The following is a 14,768-nucleotide window of genomic DNA, read 5'->3' on the forward strand; positions in this document are numbered from 1 at the left end:
CTCGACGACTCTTTACTGTCTGAGATGAGGAGAGCAGTTGGGTGTTGATTTGACAGCTGTCTGGGATAGAACAGCTGTAGCCACATTTGGGCATTTTATTCAAAATTGCCTGTGTCCCCATTAACACTACTGGCATATGATAACATTCTTGTTTCTCTTTTGTTGCGAGATGACAGAGACGTTGTTGCAGCAGTTTCTTTACAGACAACAATGGTACGTACATCTTGCAGGTTGAATATTAGCTACCTGGCTAGCCTCAGCATCAATTACGGCAAGCTAACGTCAGCTAGCTAATGCTTTCCCTAACACACAAAGAGAAAGATGTGAATAAGTAACTAAATATTTAACCACACGGTTGGGTGAATACTCATCGTTTAAACCTGCAAGATCTTAACTCCAGTCTCAAACTAATTATAATATGTAGAAGAGAAAGCAAACCATTCGAGAAAGTTGATCATTTAGAACAAATAAAATGTGTGTGAACGTAGCAGCAGAAGACGCATCCGATCACTTCCGTTATAAACTTAAAAATAAAATATCTGATTGATTCAAATCTGAGTTATTCGAATTATTTTAGACCACGATCTAAAATCTTTTATTTTGACTATTTTAGACCACAATGATTAAAATGACATGGACAGGGGAACCTGATACTAGATCTAATTACTAGATCTAACATCATTCTTTCCCAATGATGTGTATAATTATGTGTTTGTATACATAATTGCTATTTCCCTTCCTTAAAGAAATATTACCGAAAGCAGTATTTCCACTTGTCAGTGATTATTTCAAGACTAAATTAAATAATGTAACGACCCTGGATTTATAAGCGCGGAGATCGACACTCCCGCGCGAGCATGCTTTTGCTGCGCAGTCGATAGCGCGCCGGACCTCGGGCTAGAAGGTCGAGGGTTCGTGACCTGCTCCCTGCCTGTTTCATCACAATATTGAAGAACACAACCACATATGATAGTCTGTTTACAAACTTCAATTATCTGGAAGAAGTTTCTTGTTATTTCCCTCGCCAAATTGACTGCTGTTTTGAAACATCCATATATATATATATATGTTTTAAAAACATTCCATATATTTGTTTTTCTGCTCGCGCTGTCGTTATGCGGAAAGAGTGCCGCTCTCGTTGCTATGCGGCGCCGAGACTGTAGCACTGTTACCAGGGAGGGAGGCAGTAACAGGGGTGTATTCATTCGTCCAATTGCGTTGAAAAACGGTTGGTTCCTCAAGTAAACGGTAACAACCCTAACGGAAGCAAACGTGGAGGGACCTACCTGGAATTGTTGAAATGTTAACTCTTGTTTTCGAAGCAAAACGTTTTGTAACAGAATCCGACTAATGAATACACTCCTGGTCGCGTTGTATGACGGGAGTGTGGCGCCTAGCAAAGGCTTCATCGTGCGGCTATGTCAACGATTTGGTTTGTAATCGAAAATTAAGATATTACACGACTGGCTATCCTATTTCCTTTTTATTGTGACAATTGCGCAATTGATTGCACTTAGTTATACATCAAACCAAGTTGAATAACGTGATATTGTTTTTACGTGGTAAGGTGAAGTCGGAGTGGGGGGACGGGGCAGAGTGGCCAGTCGGGGGCGGCGGATGAGTTCGGAGCATTGCCGGTCGTCGCCGCAGCAGAAGGAAAGGGTCAAGCCAGCACTGGACAAACGTGAACAAGGAGAGAACATCGAAAACCGTGAAGGATCAAGGCGACATGGTGAGTTTGGGCCCTGTGTTAAATTAGCACTCCCTCCACCTCGAATCTCCCAAGGGCAGGCCCCCATGAAACTAACGTAATCGTAATGTTGCAACCTAAGCTAAGTTACTGCAATTCACCCGTTGGCTGTATAGACTGGTTCTTCCGCGTGCTACTTCGGTGTTAGTCTGGCCTGTAACTACGCATTAAGACTTAGTTTATCGACAGGTGTTCGTTAACTTAACGTTAACAAGCCAGGTCGACTAATAGTTAACCAACGTAAAATAGCTAACGTTTGCTAACGAGGTTAGTTCGCGTACGTTAGTCAACTACGTTAGCTAGATAGTTTTGTAAAGAGTATCCGTATGAATTAATAATTCATGTGAATTTCCGGCAGACTAGACGCTTTTTGGCGTATTGCTGCCTTTCTCAGTTCGGAATGTGCATTCCACATTGTGACAAACACAAAAATAAAGGGGAAACTTAAAGTGCACCATCTTACTCTGCGCCAATACACAATTTTTTATTTTTTTATTTACCCAGGCAAGTCAGTTAAGAACATATTCTTATTTTCAATGACGGCCTGGGAACAGTGGGTTAACTGCCTGTTCAGGGGCGGAACGACAGATTTGTACCTTGTCAGCTCGGGGGTTTGAACTCGCAACCTTCCGGTTACTAGTCCAACGCTCTAACCACTAGGCTACGCTGCCGCTAATACACTATCCCATCCCTAAAGGATCCTCCATCAGTCCGTCGGTCTGGGAGGATCTCAACTTCCTGTAAGTCTTCTGCACTAAAAGCTCTCACATATTTCTCTGCTGCCGCAACTAACATATATTCTGTGATTTTCACTCCATACGTGCAGTGCATCACCATGGCTGTAAACGCAAGAAATACAATAGGGATGCACAATGTCAATTGATATTAGGTAAAAATATCGGCATTGGTCCAATGTCTAGTTTAACGCCGATGTGCAAAACCGATGTCAAAGCTTAAGTGCATACATTTAAATGTAGATAAATGACGCCACAAAAAATGCTGTGCTACACGTGCAACACAGCATTCTTAACCTAGCCCACAATGTCTGCTGTGTGGATCTACTTTAAAGTTTCAAAGGAAGATAACAAAAAGGAGGGGAGAAAGTGAAAACTTTAAATACCACAAACCTGATTACTCATTTATAAGTGCATCACCCCCAGACGTTCAGCAACTACTTAGAACAAAAGCAGAAAAAAACTTAAGCACATACTTCCAACAACTAAAGAAGTGCAAGTCAAACAGTAATTTGAAAGAGTAAAACAAATCTGTGATTCAACTCCAAGCCAAATCTATTAACGCCAAGATAATGGAATTCATTTCCCTTGACAATCAACCGTTCTCTGTTCGTGGAGGATGTTGGCTTTCGCTAACTGGTTGAGCACCTTGAGCCCAGGTACACACTACCAAGTAGGTGCTATTTTTCAGATGTTGCCCTACCGGAATTACACAGTATTGTTAAAACGCACAACCATGAACTACTTTCTATGGGCATCACTGCTCTTAGCTTCACGACTGACATTTGGACCAGTGATGTCAGCCCCATGAGCATGCAGAGTATGACAGCACAGTGGGTCTAAGAGGATTTTGTACTGAGGAAAGCTGTATTGCATGCTCAAGAATGTGCTGGTTCTCATACCGCTGCTGACATATTTGAGAACATGTTTGAAACATGAACATGAACACAATCCTATCTCCGTTCAAACAACTGGCTAGAGAAATAAGCTCATCAACTGGGTCTGCAGCAGATGTGATACCCTTTGTCATGGCATTGAAAAGCCTGCTCAACAAAACTGCAGAGACAGACCGTGGGGTTAATACTTGCAAAAGTACCCGACTGGAGGCTGTGAACAAGCGATTCGGAGGCATTCTCTCAGAGCCTCTTCACTGTGTCGCCACCATGCTCGATGCTAGGTACAAGGGTACTTCGATACAGACAAGAAATAGGGTTTATGTGAAATGTTAGACACAGCTGGACAAGATGGACACGGTCACAGTGACAGTGCGCACCGAGGAAGAGGACCCATGTTTCAGCTGTCTGGTCCGTGGCCTCTTCTGACATCACTGCTTGACATCTATGATGAAATCCTGGTTGAGAATGAAACGAATGAACAACATAACAGCACAGCAAGTAAGTGAAAGAAATAGGTTTTTAATTATGTTTTACCGCTAATGGGGACATGTGTAAATGCCAACAAAATAACTTTTTGGTCAGTGTGTGTTTCAACTATTTAACTGTACTAGAATGCTTAAAAGGCTGCTAAAATTTTAAATATCGGTTGTCTATCAGTTTTTTTGGCAAGGAAAATATTATATATCGGTATCGGGCCAAAATTTCCTGTCTGTGCATCCCTAAAATCCAACAAAAAAAAAACGGCCTCACATTCGCAAACCATGTGAAACCACAACAGCCCAGGACCACCACGATCAGCCTCTTCCAGAGGTTGAACAATTATGATTTTTTTCCAACACGATACAGATTATTGGAGGACCAAAAAAAGCTGATACCGATTAATTGGCCAATTTAATAACATTTTAAAAAATGTATTTATAATAATGACAATTACAACAATACTGAATAAACACTTATTTTGACTCAAAATAACATTTACATTTACATTTAAGTCATTTAGCAGACGCTCTTATCCAGAGCGACTTACAAATTGGTGCATTCACCTTATGACATCCAGTGGAACAGCCACTTTACAATAGTGCATCTAAATCTTTTAAGGGGGGTGAGAAGGATTACTTTATCCTATCCTAGGTATTCCTTAAAGAGGTGGGGTTTCAGGTGTCTCCGGAAGGTGGTGATTGACTCCGCTGTCCTGGCGTCGTGAGGGAGTTTGTTCCACCATTGGGGGGCCAGAGCAGCGAACAGTTTTGACTAGGCTGAGCGGGAACTGTACTTCCTCAGTGGTAGGGAGGCGAGCAGGCCAGAGGTGGATGAACGCAGTGCCCTTGTTTGGGTGTAGGGCCTGATCAGAGCCTGGAGGTACTGAGGTGCCGTTCCCCTCACAGCTCCGTAGGCATACTGTGACGAGATCCTGAAGCCGATTGTCGTGCCATTAATCCGTTGCCATCACCCCATGTTTTAGCACGCTAATGTCGCAAGGATCTGTACACAATTCCTGGAAGCTAAAAATATTCCAGTTCTTCCATGGCCTGCATACTCAAGACATCTCACCCATTGAGCATGTTTGGGAAGCTCTGGATCGAAGTCTACAGCAGTATGTTCCAGTTCCTGCCAATATCCAGCAACTTTGCATAGCCATTGAAGAGTGGAATAACATTCCACAACCAATAGCCTGATCAACTCTATGCGAAGGAGATGTTGCACTGCATTGGGCAAATGGTGGTCACACCAGACACTAGGCTTATCACAATACCAACATTTTACAAATGATACGATACCAGGCCAAGTATTACAATACCGATTAGTACTGCAATAACATGGTGGAAAATAGTGGCCTAGCATCCTGTTCGCCCCGTCCCCCTGGATGCTTGTTCGCGGTTTCTAAATATTCTCCAAAGAACTGTCACTGAAATGGACTTTTACTCAATACAACACATTGAACTCTCCACTGTTCAGTGTATAATAGAATACTGCATAGAATGACTGACTGATTTCTCATATTTGCCAAGACCGAGCCTACCTGTTATTTGGCTGGAGGAATGGAAGTAATGTACATCAGTAGAGGCTCATAATAATCAAATTAGGGATGTTAACCGTTAATCTGTTAGCCACCAAAAATACACTTGACCGGTCATGCTTATCGGTCCATAGGTTAATTTGCATAATTTTGTTGAATGAAAATGCAGCGTGTCTGTTTTTATTTAGTTGTCATGAATTTTATTTATCAAACGCACACAGCATACAGAGCCTAGTTTGAGGTGCGGAGTAGTCTACCACCTGTCAGACAGCGCAAGAGTAGCTCCTCAAAAAGCCTGTAGGCTACTGGAGTGAAACCTGCTAAAGTACGCCCAGTCATTGCGCAACAAATAATTCTAAATGCAATCGCATGTTAACTTTGGTGGCCAGAATTAATAAGGAGCTTTTGTATTTTTCATAGAACCGTTTATTTCTGCCAATTGCATTTGGGAAAATGTTTAAAAATCACATTTTATTAGCTGCTTCATTACAGGAATTACATGTTCAATTATAGCCTTTTGAGAGAAAGAGGCGACGCGAGAGGTTTCTCTCACCAAAATAAGTCCAATGCGTTTCTATGGGCTTATCTTGGTCCTAAGCTTGTTAGGGCAGAAACATAAGCATCTTGTCATTCATTATATGCGGATCTCAGAAAGTATTTTGTTGGTCACGTCATTTTACTGTTAGTATTGTTTTTTTTAAATGTTTTGCTGACCGGTTGATTGGCGTCAGTTAGTCGGCAGTAAAACGGACTAACAATTTGTCTCCCTACATCAAACACATAAAAATAGTTGGATAACGTTCCACATATTCCGCTCCAGCCATTACCTGGAGCCCGCCCTCCTCAATTAAGGTGCCACTAACCACCTGTGATATACATGAATGTTGACTTGAATGTCATTTTGTCAGTAACACGGAACAAAAACCGGCTGCGCGCGTGCGCAAATTTATTTTGTCCCCCTACACCAAACGCGATCACAACACGCAGGTTAAAATATCAAAACAAACTCTGAACCAATGACATTCATTTGGGGACAGGTCGGAAAGCATTAAACATGTATGGCAATTTAGCTAGATGGCTTGCACTTGCTAGCTAATTTGTCCTATTTAGCTAGCTTGCTGCTGCTAGCTAATTTGTCCTGGGTTATAAACATTGAGTTGTTATTTTCCTGAAATGCACAAGGTCCTCTACTCCGACAATGAATCCACACATAAAACGGTCAACCGAATCGTTTCTAGTCATCTCTCCTCCTTCCAGTCTTTTCATCTTTTAACTTATATGGTGATTGGCATCTACACTTTCATAGTATTACCACGACAACCGGCAAAACAATTAGTCTTTCAATCACTCACATGGGTACCTACTTCTATAAACCAATGAGGAGATGGGAGAGGCAGGACTTGCAGCGCGATCTGCATCAGAAATAGGAATGACTTCTATTTTAGCCCGTGGCAACGCAGATGCTCGTTGGCGCGCAATAATTGAATAACATGGATTTCTACATGTATTTTGCCACGCACACAACGTATCCGGTCTGGTCTTCATGTAAGGGGTAAACGCTGCATAAAACCGTTACACACACACCTCCCAACTTCTTAAAAGGTTAAGCACCCAAAAATAATGAATAGATTTTTTACATTAGGCTTATATGAATCCAACCATTCTGAATCTTTCTGAGTAGCAGATACTTTCCTGTGCCAATCAAATTTGCCTAAACCTACTGTCAAAATAACCAGGTTGTTAGCTAGAACCCTGGGATGAATTTAAAACGGCCTGCAACATGGTTTGTGAAATTATATAAAATGCGTGCAAATCTCGATAGAAAGGCATCTCTTGTAAATATAGGATAAACAAAAAACGTTTAGGCTAGAAACATTGTTTTCTTTGCTGTGAAGCTGCAAGCATGCCTGTCGTGAAGCGGTGCTCCATTTTTCCTCTGACACTAAGGCTGCATGACAGTGAACTTGCAAAGGGTACTCAGATTGGTCTGTGCCTTTGGTTACAGGGGATGAAATGATACAATGTATCAACATTGCTCTCTTTGTGCTGCTCCAATGTAAGGAATGTACAAATCTAGCAGAAGACAGTGGGGAGAACAAGTATTTGATACACTGCCGATTTTGCATGTTTTCCTACTTACAAAGCATGTAGAGGTCTGTAATTTTTATCAAAGATACACTTCAACTGTGAGAGACGGAATCTAAAACAAAAATCCAGAAAATCACATTGTATGATTTTTAAGTAATTAATTTGCATTTTATTGCATGACATAGTGGGGCAAAAAAGTATTTAGTCAGCCACCAATTGTGCAAGTTCTCCCACTTAAAAAGATGAGGCCTGTAATGTTCATCATAGGTACACTTCAACTATGACGGACAAAATGAGAAAAAGAAATCCAGAAAATCACATTGTAGGATTTTTTATGAATTTATTTGCAAATTATGGTGGAAAATAAGTATTTGGTCACCTACAAACAAGCAAGATTTCTGGCTCTCACAGACCTGTAACTTCTTCTTTAAGAGGCTTCTCTGTCCTCCACCTGTATTAATGGCACACGTTTGAACTTAAAAGACATCTGTCCACAACCTCAAACAGTCACACTCCAAACTCCACTATGGCCAAGACCAAAGAGCTGTCAAAGGACACCAGAAACAGAATTGTAGACCTGCACCAGGCTGGGAAGACTGAATCTGCAATAGGTAAGCAGCTTGGTTTGAAGAAATCAACTGTGGGAGCAATTATTATGGAAATGGAAGACATAAAAGACCACTGATAATCTCTCTTGATCTGGGGCTCCATGCACGATCTCACCCCGTGGGGTCAAAATGATCACAAGAACGGTGAGCAAAAATCCCAGAACCACACTGGGGGCCCTAGTGAATGACCTGTAGAGAGCTGGGACCAAAGTAACAAAAGCCTACCATCAGTAACACACTATGCCGCCAGGGACAGAGGTCAAACGTTTTCCGTAAGTCTTCACAAGGTTTTCACACACTGTTGCTGGTATTTTGGCCCATTCCTCCATGCAGATCTCCTCTTGAGCAGTGATGTTTTGGGGCTGTTGCTGGGCAACACTGACTTTCAACTCCCTCCAAAGATTTTCTATTGGGTTGAGATCTGGAGACTGGCTAGGCCACTCCAGGACCTTGAAATGCTTCTTACGAAGTCACTCCTTCGTTGCCCGGGCGGTGTGTTTGGGATCATTGTCATGCTGAAAGACCCAGCCATGTTTCATCTTCAATGCCCTTGCTGATGGAAGGAGGTTTTCACTCAAAATCTCACGATACATGGCCCCATTCATTCTTTCCTTTACACGGATCAGTCGTACTGGTCCCTTTGCAGAAAAACAGCCCCAAAGCATGTTGTTTTCACCCCCATGATTCACAGTAGGTATGGTGTTCTTTGGATGCAACTCAGCATTCTTTGTCCTCCAAACACAACAAGTTGAGTTTTTACCAAAAAGTTATATTTTGGTTTCATCTGACCATATGACATTCTCCCATATGACATTCTCCCAATCTTCTTCTGGATATTCCAAATGCTCTCTAGCAAACTTCAGACGGGCCTGTACATGTACTGGCTTAAGCAGGGGGACACGTCTGGCACTGCAGGATTTGAGTCCCTGGCGGCGTAGTGTGTTACTGATGGGTAGGCTTTTTTCTCATTTTGTCTGTCATAGTTGAAGTGTACCTATGATGAAAATTACAGGCCTCATCTTTTTAAGTGGGAGAAAATGCACAATTTGGTTGCTGACTATATACTTTTTTGTCCCACTGTAACAAGTATTTGTTATTGACCAAATACTTATTTTCCACCATAATTTGCAAATAAATTCATTAAAAATCCTACATGATTTTCTGATGTTCTGATTTCCCTTAATCTGATGTTGGAATACCTGAATTCCCACCCAAATCCCTGAACTAGTAAAATATTTTCTGTGCAATAATTCAGTCATATCTGATTAATTTTAAAGTTACTTTTGCAGTATCTTAATCCATTTCCCAATTGTTGCATTTATTACAATTGTTTTCAAACCGTAACATTTTTGATGACTGTTGCATGTGTTTAATGGAGGTGATTCAGTGAACTGCACTCATGTGATGAGTAACCTTGCCTCTGAGACCTACTAAAGACTTGTTTTGTCTCCCTGAACTAACAATCTTGCAGGAGATCCAGGTTCAAAACCCCAGTTGGTCACAGTAGTACAGTGACTAAGGCGATCAAATGGGGGTGTAGTCTGACCAGTTGGTTCAGTGAACCACATTCCTGTGATGAGTAACCTTGCCTGAGACCTTCAGACTTGTTGGCTCTCCAAGCTAATGTTTAGACTTCAGTTTAGCGGGTTAAGAACTGTGGCTCACAGATGGTGGCCCTGACTCGGATCAGGGGTGTGTTCATTAGTCAGATACTGCAACAAAAACGAGTTACATTTTTATTGGACAAATTCAGTTAGGTCCCCCGTTTGGTTCCTAGAGTAAACTGTTATCATTGCAAAATGTTTTGCAACAGAATCGACTAATAAATACACCCCAGATTCCGTTCAACCCTTTCCCTCGTGTTTTGATAACGATACTATTTATGTCCGAGGTAAAGTGGGACCTTTTTGTTTTCCTGACCTCCACCAAAGCTGTCAAAAAGGTTATTTTATTTCCACATGATCGGCAATGATTTCTATTTTATGTTCTTCGGTTTACAAGTGTGCAGCGTATACATGATGCTGGAGCGGCCTGTATGCCTTTCGCCATGTGCTCTCTTTTGTCGTACTATCCGCAGAGGGAAGGCTTCAGTACCGGAAGAGTTGAACGATGGTTTTGACTGACGCGACGCTTCGACCAATTGCGAGAATGTCTTTGACGTATTGTCGGTGGGGGAAAATGGTGAATGAGAGGCGATGCACAAAAGTGTGTCTGTACGTGTGACGACTTGGGAGAGGCGGAGTCTAATGGAGTACGATACCCAATGAACAATCCGTTGAGGCCCTCATGAGAGCGCCTTCCCTGTAGCATGCTGTCCTCTTGTGAATTGTACGGTGTTATCGAGTTCCATCCATTTTACATTTATCTTCTTAAAAGTGACCAAAATCGTGAATTAGCTGGCTACATCAATTGAATCGGGTAGCTAGCGAGTCCGTACCACATTGGGAGGAAGACAATGTTGTTATTTGTTGAGGTATGTTTGGTCTGTACTATTAGCTATACATTCTAGTCTAAAGTTCGGTTTATGGAAGAAATTTTATGGCGCTTTAGGAAGCCACGGGGACCGTTGCATGCGTGTCAATAGCGCTGTAATAATGACGTTAATCAAACGTTGCAATCGGGGAATATGCTTTCGTTCATTGGTGAGCATGCAAAGGAAAAAAAACTATAATAAATTGAGCTGTAGCTAGCTAGTTGGCTACATGTAATGTTTTTACAATCTAGAGCTAAAGGGCAAGAACGTGTGTGTGTGTGTGGAGTTCTGGCTGATGGGAGGTGATATAACGCCTCCTTAAATTCACATATCAGTCACCAATATGTTAATGAATTACGATGTTTTTTTTTTGCCTAGTTACAACACGTGTGTACCTTGTAAAGGAACAAACATAGTTGTCAGTTTAACTATTCATATTGTATCTAACTAGGTGGGGAGGTTTAGACAGATATGTTTAGATGCCCAGGTCTCCAGTCAGTATAGTGACCACTGAGTAGTTGATGCTACCTAATCTGATTAGTCGTTACAAAGGCTTGACTATTTTAAACATCAAGTAGTTGCATATGACGGGTTGAAGCTCCAGTGTGTACAATTTATCACAGTGTACTCAAGTTCATTCATTAGCTGGAAAACAAATGCATCCCAGACATTTAACTCCACAAAAACGACATATCGTTGTAATGTAATATTTAGCCTATGTTTTTCACATGTGTGTTATTGCCACTTTGCCACGCACTATTTTATTCCACTATGGCGGCATTTCAATTAGAGGTGAATGCTGTAACGTGCAAATATTTGATATGGGCTTTCTTGTGCTTTGCATTAGTGTCTGACTTTCAATTCAAGGTGAAAGGTGTAATTTGAATCTCAGCAAATTTGAACTGGTCTAGAATTGAACATCAGCATGCATTCATGGCTGATTCATTGAGGTGTTTCCATTTCAAACATGGCTGTTAATGATAATGAAAATCTGATGGGCATTGAACATTTAGCCTGTTAAGCAGCGTTCATAACATATCACTCTCCAAATGGACTTGATCAGTGTAGGGTTGATTGATGTTAATAGTATATGATAATGCATTTGACAGCATTGGATGTTTTGAAAATGCAGCAATATTGGAATATGAATCCATGATCTGTAAATAAGCATTTGACAGAAACCTACAGGAGCCTAAAGGTGTTTCTGTATTTTGTCACACAGGTCACCACAAAGGGAGCAGGGCTAAACCCCAATGCCAAAGTCTGGCAGGAGATCCCTGTGCCCCAGGGCCAAGTCCCAGAGGACGGCACGGAGGGCACCCACTGGCTGGAGACTACCCCGACATCTGCTGATGTCACTGAGGGTAAATGCCAATCTCAATGCTGTAGTTTTTATATACCTACATTCACACACAGGCCTAACTAGATCTTAATCACAGACCGAGATAAGATATTAGCTTTGTGTTTTAAATGGAATTGATGCACATTTTCTTCGAAATTCTACATGTGTTAAGCATGTGGTTTAGGGCACTTGATTAGCGGAGTTGAGTGCACAGTTGCCTTCTTAGAAGGACCGTTAATCCAGGCCTGAGATCATCCTAACCCTGATCTGTGGATGGACCGAAAATAAATCACTGTTATTAGTCTGGAATACATAGCCTCCCTAGTTCAACCTTGACAGTGTCTCTTTCCCTGTCAGACTCTTATCTACCACATGACTCTACCATCTTCCTCCCAGGCTATTCAGAGGCTCCCCCAACTGAGGATAAGGGATATGGCACGGAGTACTCAGACCCGTCGGACAGTAGTGCCCGTTTACCCACAGAGGGTGTACTGAACGGCATGGATCCCCCTGAGCTGGGGTACCCCCTCTATGACTCTGTGACTGAGTCAGCAGGTCAGTAGCAGTCCTCAGGTCAGCTCCCTCTGGGTCAGAAGCTTTTGACATGGCATGCTCTGATCTGGTGTTGGAGGGAATTGGCTACATGTACTGTTTTATTTATTTTTTACATTTTGGGGCGATCAAACTGGGGCTTGGGAGGTGGGCGTGGCCTTCCTGTTGGCCGCAGTGGCACATTTTTGCGGTTTTAAAGCTAATTTCCTGCAATTCTACACATTTTGCCATGGTTATTGTTATCTGAGTGACTCAAACATAATAACAGAATCAATGGGGGCCCCATGCCATGACAAAATACTCCTGATTACATACTTTCTTAAATGTTAGATTCTCTCTGGCTGAATAGCTTTTATTTTGGTGATTGTTAGTTGTCAAAGATTATCTCATGTAAAAAAAGATATAGGTCCATTTATCTTTTCATAGTTGATCTGGTTTTAAACTTTACACACTTCTTCCATACTGAAAATTCAAACACACAAAAAAACACACACACACACACACACACACACACACGTGGACACCCTTTCCAATTAGTGGGTTCGGCTATTTCAGCCACACCGTTGCTGACAGGTGTGTAAAATCAAGCACACAGCCATGCAATCTACATATACAAACATTGGCAGTAGAATGGCCTTACTGAAGCACTGTGACTTTCAACGTGCCACCATCATCGTTAGTTTGTAACATTTCTGCCCAGCTAGAGCTGCCCCGGTCAACTGTAAGTGCTGCTATTGTGGAGTGGAAGCATCTAGGAGCAACAACGGCTCAGTCGCGAAGTGGTAGGCAACACAAGCTCACAGAACTGGACCACGTAAAAATCGTATGTCCTCGGATGCAACACTCACTACCGAGTTCCAAACTGCGCCTGTAAGAAACACCAGCACAATAACTGTCGGGAAATGTGTTAACGTGGCCGAGTAGCCGCACACAAGCCGAAGATCACCATGCGCAATTCCACTCGTCGGCTGGAGTGGTGTAAAGCTTGCTGCCATTGGACTCTGGAGCAGTGGAAACACGTTCTCTGGAGTGATTAATCACGCTTCACCATTTGTCAAAACGAGGTCCATACAGAAATGGTTTGTCGATCTGTGTGGAAGAACTTGACTGCTACACAGAGCCCTGACCTCAACCTCACCGAACACCTTTGGGATTAATTGGAATGCCGTCTGCGAGCCAGTCCTAATTGTCCACCATCTGTGCCCGACTTCACTAATGCTGTTGTGGCTGAATGGAAGCCAGTCCCTGCAGAAATGTTCCGACATCTAGTGGAAAGCCTTCCCAGAAGAGTGGAGGCTGTTATAGCAGCAAAGTGGAAACCACCTCCGTATTAATGCCCATGGTTTTGAAATGAATGTTCGTCGAGCAGATGTTCACACACTGTTGGTCAAGTAGTGTGTGAGAGCAAAATTTTATTTTGTACGTAGGCGGTCTGAAAAAACACTTAGGCGGCCCACCCAAGACTTACTATGCAGAAAAAAACCTGAATGGATATTGTACTGTTTATTACCGTACACACACTACCGTTCAAAAGTTTGGGGTCACTTAGAAATGTCCTTGTTTTTGAAAGAAAAGCAATTATTTATTTTTCTCCATTAAAATAACGTAGTGTAGACATTGTTAATGTTGTGAATGACTATTGTGGCTTGATAACGGCAGAGTTTTTAAAAGGTATATTTTCATAGGCGTACAGAGGCCCATTATCAGCAACCATCACTCCTGTTCCTATGGCACGTTGTTAGCTCATTAAAGTGTTAGCTCATTAAAGTGTTAGCTCATTAAAGTGTTAGCTCATTAAAGTGTTAGCTCATTAAAGTGTTAGCTCATTAAAGTGTTAGCTCATTAAAGTGTTAGCTCATTAAAGTGTTAGCTCATTAAAGTGTTAGCTCATTAAAGTGTTAGCTCATTAAAGTGTTAGCTCATTAAAGTGTTAGCTCATTAAAGTGTTAGCTCATTAAAGTGTTAGCTCATTAAAGTGTTAGCTCATTAAAGTGTTAGCTCATTAAAGTGTTAGCTCATTAAAGTGTTAGCTCATTAAAGTGTTAGCTCATTAAAGTGTATAATTCTAAAAGGCTAATTGATCATTAGAAAATCCCTTTGCAATTATGTTAGTACAGCTGGAAACTTGTGCTGATTTTAAAGAAACAATAAAACTGCCCACCTTTTTAGACTAGTTGAGTATCTGGAGCATCAGCATTTGTGAGTTTGATTACAGACTCAGAATGGCCAGAAACAAAACTTTCTTCTGAAACTCGTCAGTCTATTCTTGTTCTGAGAAATGAAAGCTATTCCATGCGAGAAATTGACA

At 41.7% G+C, this 14,768-nt stretch overlaps 1 protein-coding gene across 25 annotated transcripts in view; it reads left to right on the forward strand.

Moving 5' to 3' along the window:
- Nucleotides 1-962: 962 nt before the first annotated feature.
- Nucleotides 963-14,768, forward strand: part of LOC118372674 (la-related protein 4-like) — a 36,198-nt gene continuing 22,392 nt past the window's right edge. For 22 of the 25 annotated variants that reach the window (XR_008074302.1, XR_008074304.1, XR_008074308.1 and 19 more), the window contains exons 1-3: nt 10,381-10,566; nt 11,789-11,930; nt 12,305-12,463. Coding sequence is in view for 4 of the 25 variants with exons in the window: in XM_035758622.2 (XP_035614515.2) it covers nt 10,549-10,566; nt 11,789-11,930; nt 12,305-12,463 (319 nt within the window). In the remaining 21 variants the exon portion in view is untranslated. Of the gene's footprint in view, nt 1,733-10,380; nt 10,567-11,788; nt 11,931-12,304; nt 12,464-14,768 lie in introns of those variants that run through there. The other 3 variants (XM_052473581.1, XM_052473582.1, XM_052473583.1) reach the window with 3 other exon arrangements.

The sequence above is a fragment of the Oncorhynchus keta genome, chromosome 21 (assembly GCF_023373465.1).
Source record: "Oncorhynchus keta strain PuntledgeMale-10-30-2019 chromosome 21, Oket_V2, whole genome shotgun sequence".
Taxonomy (NCBI): domain Eukaryota; kingdom Metazoa; phylum Chordata; class Actinopteri; order Salmoniformes; family Salmonidae; genus Oncorhynchus; species Oncorhynchus keta.